Raw genomic sequence first — 10,030 nt, 5'->3', positions numbered from 1 at the left:
GGAGGGGAATACTTTTGCTGGGTGCTGTCGTAGCTGTGATCTCTGTATACAGTATATTCTATAAGATAAAGTCATAGGAATGTTCCGGTTTCTCCTGTTTTCCTATTACTCTCTAAGCCTCAGTGTCCTTGTCATGTTCTGAATATTGACACAGTGCATCCCTGGTGTGTCCGGGCCTCAGATACACCACTCAGTTCAGACTGTTTTGCAGAGAAGGTGAGCAGACGTTCCCGGGACTAAGGAGACAAATGGAGAAGCAAAATCTGGAAGACTGCTATGTGTCCGAGGAACATGGATTCATCCTGCGGGACCCTCTGGTGAGAGAAACCTATTTTAAAGAAGAACTCTGGGAATTGAAAAAACTTCCAGGCTACCCCCCCGGACTGCAAGGGTTAGGTGCTGGTTTTGTCTAGGGGGGCTCAAATAAACAAGATATCCTCTGACTCACGGCAGGCGGCGCTCATCTCTCTGCTCTGGCTATGGAATGTCCCTTGGCGTCTTCACGTCTAATGCAAGTCAACGGACCAGCATTAGACGCCATTGGTTCTTAGAGCGCTGGAGCCCGACTGGGGGACCGGTCTAGCAGCCAGGAGGGACCGGGGATCAGGTTAGTTTATCTGCAAGGGTTAAGTGCTCGTTTTGTCTAGGAAGCTCAAATAAAGCAGATAGACTCACCTGATCCTTGGTCCCATGGTGGTCGGTGTTCACCTCTCTGCCCCGGCTATGGATTGTCCCTTGGTGTCCTCACGTCTAATGCAAGTCAATGGACCTGCACTAGACGTGACGATGTCGCAGGTCCTTAGACAACCAGAGCCCGGAGGAGAAGAGGCTGCAGGGACCGGTCTAGCAACCCAGAGGGAACGAGGTTCAGGTGAGTACATCTGCTTTATTTGAGCCCCTTAACTTAACCCTTGCAGGGTGAGGGTAGCCCCACTGCAAGGGCACATTTTTTGAATTGCGGGAGTTCCTCTGTAAGCCCAACACCTGTAATAATAATATCACACTGAATCAGGAATTCTTTTAGGAGGTCAAAGACATTCAGACCTCGTACATGATTGACATTCTGAGAGGCGTCATGTGTTGCCAGAAGAAGAAGAAAAACAGTCCCAACTGGGTGTGTAACCTTCTCTGTGTTGGGGCAGGGATGAGGACATTGACTAGCCCAGGGGTCGACAAACGATGGCACTCCAGCTGTTGTGGAACTACAAATCTCATTGGTATTGCAAGACTCTAACAGCCACAGGCATGACCCCCAGAAGAAGAAGAAGCATGATAGGGTTTGTAGTTTCATCACAGCTGGATGCTGAGGTTGCCTACCCCTGAACTAGAGCATATATGACATTCAGGGATATGGAAAACAGGCACTGGTCGTAGCCTGCACATGATGACACACAACTATTAGCTCTGACCTGATATGATATCACACATCGTATAGACATAATTTTATATTTCCATTCTCTGCTTGGTTGGTATTTCTGATCCTATTATTCGGGATACTGGTATGAGAACCAACATTATATAGCTTAGTACAGAAAATTTCCCCTAAATATATTCTTCAATAACCAATTACCAATTCCATAGTCAGTTAGCCAATAACCTTTGTAATCCCGCGTAGCAGTGACATCATCACTGTGCTGCACACAATTTGTAGTCTTACAAAACTTTGGGGTGGTTCTGAATATGACTAATATGAATTGTGGCCCATTTTGTTACAACTGTACAATTAACCTGTGCTTGCAGCACACTGGAGAGCCAGACCGCCGGTCAATGCAGAGGTGGTGGCCCTCCAGCGGTCCGACATGCCACCTTCTCAGTGCTGTTGATTGGACCACTGAGCAAGGAGTGCGTTGGACCATTTCAGACCCGGACTGCTGCTTCTACTGGTGTATGGCCAGCATAACACGGCCACAATTATTACTGTCTGACTGCATTACAATCAGGAAGGTTCAGTTGGGCTTTAAATATTGAGATATGCAGATGTCTAATGAAGTAAGCTGCCATTGCCTCACTGCAATGACTATGTACAGATAACAGCCACGTAGCCAGTGAATGGTTTTTCATGATTCAGCTCTGTTAGATACAGATAATAGCCTCATAGAGAGTGAATTGTTTTTTTAATGAATCGGCTCTATTAGATACAGATAACAGCCTCATAGGGAGTGAATTGTTTTGATATAATTCGGCTCTATTAGATACAGATAACTAGGGATGCACTGATACCAATATTAGTATCAGTGCTGATACTGGACATTTTCACAAGGACGCATATTCATGAAAATGCCCTGATAGGAGCCGATACTGGCACATTCGGCCGCCATAAGGTCCACGCTTGCTGGGGACCTCACAGCAGCCTCGTGGGGACCTTGCAACGGCTGTTTACAGCGCCCATCCGGCTGCACATCTCCTTCCCGAGCCCACACCCGCCTGCACCTGTGAGAACCTGATGTCCGCTCCTGAGAAACCACACACAGCACTGGGAAGACCGTACAACCCTGGCGATATACCGCAAACAGCCCTTGTGAGACCACACACGGCCTGGTGATACGCCTACACACACACACACACACACACAATAGGTTGGACTTGATGGACTTATGTCTTTATTCAACCTCAAATATTATGTAACTATGTCCTGGTGAAACCACACAGACGTGGCGAAACCGCGCACCGCCCTGGTGAGACCACGCACAGCCCTGGTGAGACTCCTCACACAGCCCTGGTGAGAACGCACACAGCTCTGCTGAGATGGCAGCCCTGGTGAGACCGCACTGCCTTGGTGAGACCACGCAAAGCCCTGGTTAAACCCCGCACACAGCCCTGGTGAGACCGCACACAGCCCAGGTGAGACCGCACACAGCCCAGGTGAGACCCTGCACAGCCCTCGTGAGACAAGTGATGAGGGAGCATGGAGTGGGCTTCCCGGCCAATCAGGAAGCTGGGCAGCGTGTAATGACGCGCTGCCTGGCCCAAATACTCGGTATCGGCACCAATACAGATGCTAGTATCGGTATTGGTGAATCCCTAATTATTATACGGGATTTATATAGTATGAACAGTTTGCGCATCGCTTTACAATATCAGGAAGACATTACAATCACAATAGAATTCAAGACAAGATGGTAAGGCGGGCCCTGCCCGTGAGGGCTTGCAATCTAAAAAATCTAGTTGAAAGGGCTTCTGTGACCCTCAGGAGCCATTTAAAGCTTGTTGCAACTTTAAAAACCATGAGAAAAAAAACTTAATTTCCTCTTTCTCCCCATTGCAGTTAGCTGAAATTTCAGGAAAATGTTGGCCTAGTCTGAGAGTTCCATTTCACTATGTCACATGTTAACATTTTCAGTCTTAATAACTTCTTTCCCATTCCTTCTGATACAGGACAAACTCCCCGACTACTACAAGCCTTGGATGGACATTGCAGAATGTTTGTCTGTCTTGATTGAGACCAAAAAACTACGAGATGAAGTCAGTAAGGTGAGTGTTGCCACCATGGATCCATTAATACCAGGTTCAAGCTATTGTCTTTGTTAAACACATTAGACTTATTGAAGATATGTGATTGGCTGAAATGGGAAACATCACTCATTTCTAGTCTTCTGAAGGAGGAAAGTAGGGATGTTCAGATACCAGTTCAGATACCAGAGCCGAAACTTGGCATTTTCACGAGAACTACCAGGGTTGCAGAGGTTGCAGCTGGGACTTAGCTCTGGCGCCCCACCACCGCCCTGAAATTATTAGTCTTTATTGTTTTATAAAAACTCACATGACAATAAACAAAAATGTATGTAATGCAATGGGGTGACTGGTCTCCTCAACAGTAAATGCGGCCACAAGAACAGTTAGCAGGTAGCATTTGCTGATGAATTGGGTAATTAAAAGGAGCTGGGGCATCTTAAAGATGAAGCCTTATAATAAAGCTGAGGCATTGGCTTCATTGAAAAGTAAATCTGCCGGGAGAAGAGCTTTAAATGGTATCATGTGGTTGGTTGCCATTAAAGAATTGCTAATACGATTTCTAGAATTGAGGACAACTCCGGGAGTTACATTAAAGGAGAACTATGGGGTCAGGGCTTTTCCCCATAGTTCTCCTTAGGGTAACGGGAGGACACAAACTAGCCTTCTCCCGTTACCCTAAGCTCAGTATACCGCGAGCTACTGAGCCGACCTGTGACAGTCTCATTGTCACAGGTCGGCTAGAACTATGAGGTGAGTGGAAATCACTCACCTCATAGTTCTCCTTTAATATAAGTCAAAGGTTTGTTAGATCTTCTGAGTTAAAAAATCTCACCATTTCATGTGCCCACCAGCAATCACCTGTACCATGCCTGGAAATCATTTCTTTGGGTTTCTCAGAATCTGAGACTCCAATTAAGCCATATTGTACGGCATTGAAAGCGGTGTCATGTGCTGTTACACTATGTTTTGCTTTTTCCCTTTTAAAACATTTTCAAAGTTGACTGTCGGAAATGTATTTCAAAGTCATCACTCTTTGCTGTGTCTTGGACTCATGAAGGCATGGTATAGTTTTGATGCTTTCTTGAGATGATCCTGGTGAACAATTGATTACTTTCTACATAACTCTAATCCAGAGTGCACGGTGTGCCCCTGCAGAATAGATGGAGGTGACTTATCAGTCAGTATGTGTCTTATCCTGTGAAGGTCACCAGAACCATACATTTCACATTCTGACTCATCAGTAGACATGACTTTCTTGTAAAGGTAATTGTTTAGACTTATTTTGTTGTTGGAGAAGTGGTGGAAACTGCTATTATGAAGACCACAGTTTGCCATCACTCTTTTGAAGGTATTTTTAATAAGTGGTCTAGGGTGTTATGTTCAGCCGCCTTGGAATGCTGGACGGAGATGCCTTTTCGCAGTGAAATTGGCATCGTATACTGGTCTCCTCATGCTGTAGACACTTGAGGTCTGCCTATACTTGCTTTGATAGAATTTTCTTTGGTTCAGGAAAATCTCTCAAACGAAAAAGGTTTAGATGCAGTTTAAGAGAAAGCTCAGAAATATTATTGTCCACTATAATTGTGTAGGGAATGTGTTTCTTTTTTTAAAAATGAATTAATTTTACTTAAAATGCTTTTATTTGTATTTTTTCCATATTTACTGTCCATGCAGACCAAACTGTCCAGCAAATGTGTCAGTGACAGGGATTAGGAGAAACTACACCATTGCTGGGAGTGTTTGTGCAGCTGCAAAAAAACAAACATACTGTGAGAATAAAAAGTGACCACTATAAATTCCTCTGGCAATGTTGCGTTTGGTCAAATGCTTGTCTGTTTTTGGACAGCTTGGCCTGTACTGCTTATAATGCTTTGTGAGTCACTGACCTTGAACAAGATTCAAAATCCAATTAGTCCCATGGCACTCCTGACCGGAGAAAAACTCTGCGTACAGGGTGGGTGCTGGAGCAACAGCAGATGCCTCCGCAGATAACGTGAACCCAACGAAAAAGCCACTCGCACTCCAATATGATGTCCAGTCAATCTCTTTATTGACTAATGTGGTATGACATCTTCATGTCCACTTTAGTCAATAAAGAGATTGACTGGACATCATATTGGAGTGCGAGTGGCTTTTTCGTTGGTTTGACCTTGAACAAGCACGCAGCAGGCAAAGTGCATAATTTATTTATTTATTACAGGTATTTATGTAGCACCGACAATTTACACAGCACTTTACATAGTTGCACATTCACATCAGCCCCTACCCTCAAGGAGCTTACAATCTAAGGTCCCTATCTCACATGCATACATAGAGGGCCAACTTAGAGAGGAGCCAATTAACCTACCAGCATGTCTTTGGAGTGTGGGAGGAAACCGGAGTACCTGGAGGAAACCCAAGCAAGCACAGGAAGAACATGCAAACTCCTTGCAGATAGTGACCCTGGCTGGGATTTGAACTGGGCCACAAGACAGAAGTGCTAACCGCTACGCCACTGTGCTGCCCATATTTTTATATGAAAGGCAACTCAACATTTTAGAAAGCAGAAATAAGTAAAATCAGATGAGCTATTGTATATATTCTCTTACATTGTTAATTAATTAATGAATTGAATTGATACAGTGATTCCTTCTGTAATTAATAATTTCCGAAAAGCCTGTGTGAGCTCTTGCTGTGCAAATCCTCTCTTGTGTTTGTTTTTTTTTTGTTAATAGCCTTTATTAACACAAGAGAGGATTTGCACAGCAAGAGCTCACACAGGCTTTTCGGAAATTATTAATTACAGAAGGAATCACTGTATCAATTCAATTCATTCATTAATTAACAATGTAAGAGAATATATACAATAGCTCACGGTCACATATTAATATATGATACACAGTTGTTTTTGAGGTGACACAGACAATTTATTCACCCATTTCTTTATTTTGCATACCAAGCGCAGCATATTATAGACTTCACTGTGGTTCTGATTGCAAATTGCTGCAGCTGGTCATTATTTACACATAGTGTTTCCTCCTAGCGCAACTTCTTGTTCTTTTGATATCTGTCACTGCTAGCTCCACCCAATTATTATTTTTTTTCCTTTAAAAAAAAAAAATCTTTATTCCTTTTAAAAAAAAAAATCTTTATTTTTTTAATTGTACTATTTATTTACATTTTAAAAATATTTTTTCAAATTTTGCTTGGTACCACAGAGGTACCGAGCAGCATAGCCGAGCTGAATGCCGCTCAGCTGCATTCGGCTATTCACTCACTGCCATTCGGTCCCTATGAGAATAGGGGCGAACGGCATCGAGTGAGCTGCTGGATCTTCGGCTCAGCCGATCCAGATGTTGGATCGGCTGAGTCGAAGTCCTTATGCACTTCGACTCAGCCAAACATGCAGAGCATGTTCGGCTGACCAAAGTGCAGCCAAAGGCAGCCGATGTACGGTTGATTTCAGCCGATGTATGGCTGAAATTAGCCGTACTGAGCCGGAGTGAATAGCTGAACGTAGTTCAACTCACTTCACTTCGGCTGGGTCATTCACTCGGCTGCCTTCGTCAGCTTTGTGAATAACCCTCTAAATTGTGTATTTTTTTAAATTTAGGCGGGTAATTTATAAAACCTTGGTGAATTTGCAATTTATAATGTAGTGAAACTTTGACCACCAGAGGGTAGCACAGCATTGCCCTATCGTGCTCCGGCATTAATCCTACCAGCTCTCCATTTCACTTTTTTTTTTTAAACTTCCTTACTAGCTTACTGTGTCCTGGTTTGTACTAAAATCATAAATGCTTGTTCACATCAGTCTGCATTTTCAGCACAGGAAGAGTCAGTTCTCAGTATAACTCGGCAATAATCAGGATAACGGTTTACAGCAAAAAGCTGCATTGATGTGGATTGCAAAAATTAGTTTATGCATCCAAAATGCTTTAGATGGGCAAATATGGTGTTAACATAGCCTAAAGGAAAACCTCAAGGTTTGATCCCTTGCTTGGTTTTTGGATGTTTCTGGGATCCCAACAGAAAGATTTCTCCCTCACCAATATCTTTATGACACACCAAGTTCAGATTTCCAATGAGCTTCTTACCTGCTCTGCTGAAAAACAATTTATGTACTAAGAATCCAGTATGGGGTGCAGGATAAAGAAATATTGTACCACCTGTTCTCTATAGGAATGTTTATAGGATTCACTAAGGCTTGTGACACTAAAGCTTGGCTAAAAAGTTGACATAGTAAACAGTCAGTGACACCTGATGTCTTTCCTCTCTCACGCTGTATATTTCCAGCTTTTAGGTTTCACGCCATGATCTTTACAGTTTTGGATATCCACTGCCAGTGGAAAAGCCACATTTCTAATACAGATACAGTACAGGGCACATCTGCGCAGGAAACCTTCTTTAGGGTGAAGTCAAAAGATAGACACATTCACCTCCAAACCAGATACCCAACAACTGTTTATTTAGATATATCCATAGATATACAGTATACATTCTCAAGGCATCTGTCTGAAATGCGGGATTTAGCCTGTAGTGATAGTGAATAGTGATGGACGTTGGAGTTTCCCCATTGTGTTTCCACAGTTTTGTAAAGGCCGTTGAATATTGGAACTGACCATGCCCCACCTAAATGATAGTTAGAAAACTATGAATAAAAACTGATTGGCTGCCATAGGCAACACTTATTTTCTTCCTTAGATCATTTGAACCTGGAGCATGTGATATGAAGTGGCCAACTAAATATATGTTCTACTAACGTTCCATTAGTTCAGTCTTGGGATATTAATTCTACAATGGTGGTAGATATGATTTAATCTACATAAAATAATATTGGTTTCCTATTCTTGCCTTGTAGATGCCAGAGTTGGGGACACAGCAACTGAAAGGGCACCGGCAGCAGCGTCTGGCCAGAACAATCCTTAGTCACATTGTCATGGGTTATGTCTGGCAGAATGGAGAGAGTGGAGGAGTTAAGGTAAGAGTCTACCTACTGTACGCAGCTCCCTCCATATGTGACAAGAAGTTCTGGGCTAGGTCCACCTCCTCGATGCAGACACTTGGGTTCACTGTGCCTATACAGGGAACGCTGATCAGCCTAATAACACCATTTTGGGTCTATTTGGATTGTTGATTATATATGTGTTTGTAGTCAAATCTTTTAATGAAAACCTGTCATGAAAAAATACGCAGGCTGCCATTGTTCACCTCCTTAATGTTCTAACTGCTTGGCTTTCTCTGGCTTCAATACTTCCTGAGTTATTGAACAGAAACAAGTATGCAACCCGTGAAGCTAGAGTACCTGACCTGCATACTTGATCTGGCCAGTTAATCAGACACTACAAAAGCCAGAGGATCTGCAGGACAGAATGAGAAGCAGAAGGTGATTAGCAATGGCAGCCTTGCATCTCTTAACAAGTTTCCTTTAACCTTCCATCTTTGGCTGCAAAGTTCCCTATGGATGGCGATAATAAAGTTGTACATAGGCATCACATAGCAATCTGATGACAATTCGTACTGCTGAACTGTGTTGGCTGTTTTACATCCTCAGATATATACGGGATGTCTGCTTCGCATACCCAAAGCATATATAGCAGCTAGCCAGGAGCATCCCATGGCTAACCTAGTAATAGTTAGTGACATTCAACTGGACTTGTTCTGTAATGTTGAAGACATTTCGGAGCTTCTCCCAGCCACTTCTTCACTTCCAAAAAGTGGCTACGAAACGCCTTCAGCATTATTACAAATAAGTCCAGTTTAGTGACTAACTACTACTAGCTACACCATGACCTGGGTTATTGAGAACCTTCCCATGTCCAACTTCGGGTCCCCACACGAGACAGTCAACTATGGTCAAGAAAGTCTTTCAGCAGGGTATACCTGCTGAGATGTGAATGCACCATCATACAGGTGAAACTCGAATAATTAGAATATCGTGCAAAGTTCATTTATTTCAACTGCAACTTAAAAGGTGAAACTAATATATGAGATAGACTCATTACATGCAAAGCAAGATAATTCAAGCCGTGATTTGTCATCATTGTGGTGATTATGGCTTACAGCTCATGAAAACCCCAAGAACCCCAAATCCACAACCTCAAAAAAGTAGATTATTACATGCAATCAATAAAACAAGGATTGTACATAGAACAATATCGGACCTCTGAAAAGTACAAGCATGCATATGTACTCAGTACTTGGTTTGGGCCCCTTTTGCAGCACTTACTGCAATTACTTTTGCACGATATTCTAATTATTCGAGTTTCACCTGTATAATGAATGACTGCCAGGTACGCCAAAATTGCTGCATTGGGCAATGATTGATGAACTGGGCAACTGACTGGCCTTTGGGTATCACACTTGCCTTTGCAGCGCTATGGTCCTGGATTCTACAAGGGACACTGTTTGCATGGAGTTTGTATGTTCTCACAGCAAAATTTTAAAAAAAGTCAAACAAAGATACTGGTAGGTTTCCTGGAGTTTGGCCCTGTGGCCACTGGCGGAACTACCAGGGTCGCAGCGGTCGCAATTGCGACCGGGCCCTGGCGTTCCGCCACTTGGGGGGGCCCAGCGAGGAAGAAGAGCCCCCCCCCCC

General features: G+C 43.3%; 1 protein-coding gene across 1 annotated transcript in view; it reads left to right on the top strand.

Moving 5' to 3' along the window:
* The first annotated feature begins 248 nt into the window (after positions 1–248).
* The window catches only part of IDO2 (indoleamine 2,3-dioxygenase 2), a 58,307-nt gene continuing 48,525 nt past the window's right edge, over positions 249–10,030 (top strand). Inside the window, exons 1-3 of the mRNA XM_018563259.1 lie at positions 249–317; positions 3,376–3,471; positions 8,294–8,413. Coding sequence (XP_018418761.1) covers positions 249–317; positions 3,376–3,471; positions 8,294–8,413 — 285 coding nt within the window. The remainder of the gene's footprint in view (positions 318–3,375; positions 3,472–8,293; positions 8,414–10,030) is intronic.

This window comes from Nanorana parkeri, unplaced genomic scaffold (assembly GCF_000935625.1).
Source record: "Nanorana parkeri isolate BGI_ZX_2015 unplaced genomic scaffold, ASM93562v1 scaffold646, whole genome shotgun sequence".
Lineage (NCBI taxonomy): Eukaryota > Metazoa > Chordata > Amphibia > Anura > Dicroglossidae > Nanorana > Nanorana parkeri.
The sequence above is the reverse complement of the archived record's forward strand: the minus strand, read 5'-3'. Positions and strand labels throughout refer to the sequence as shown.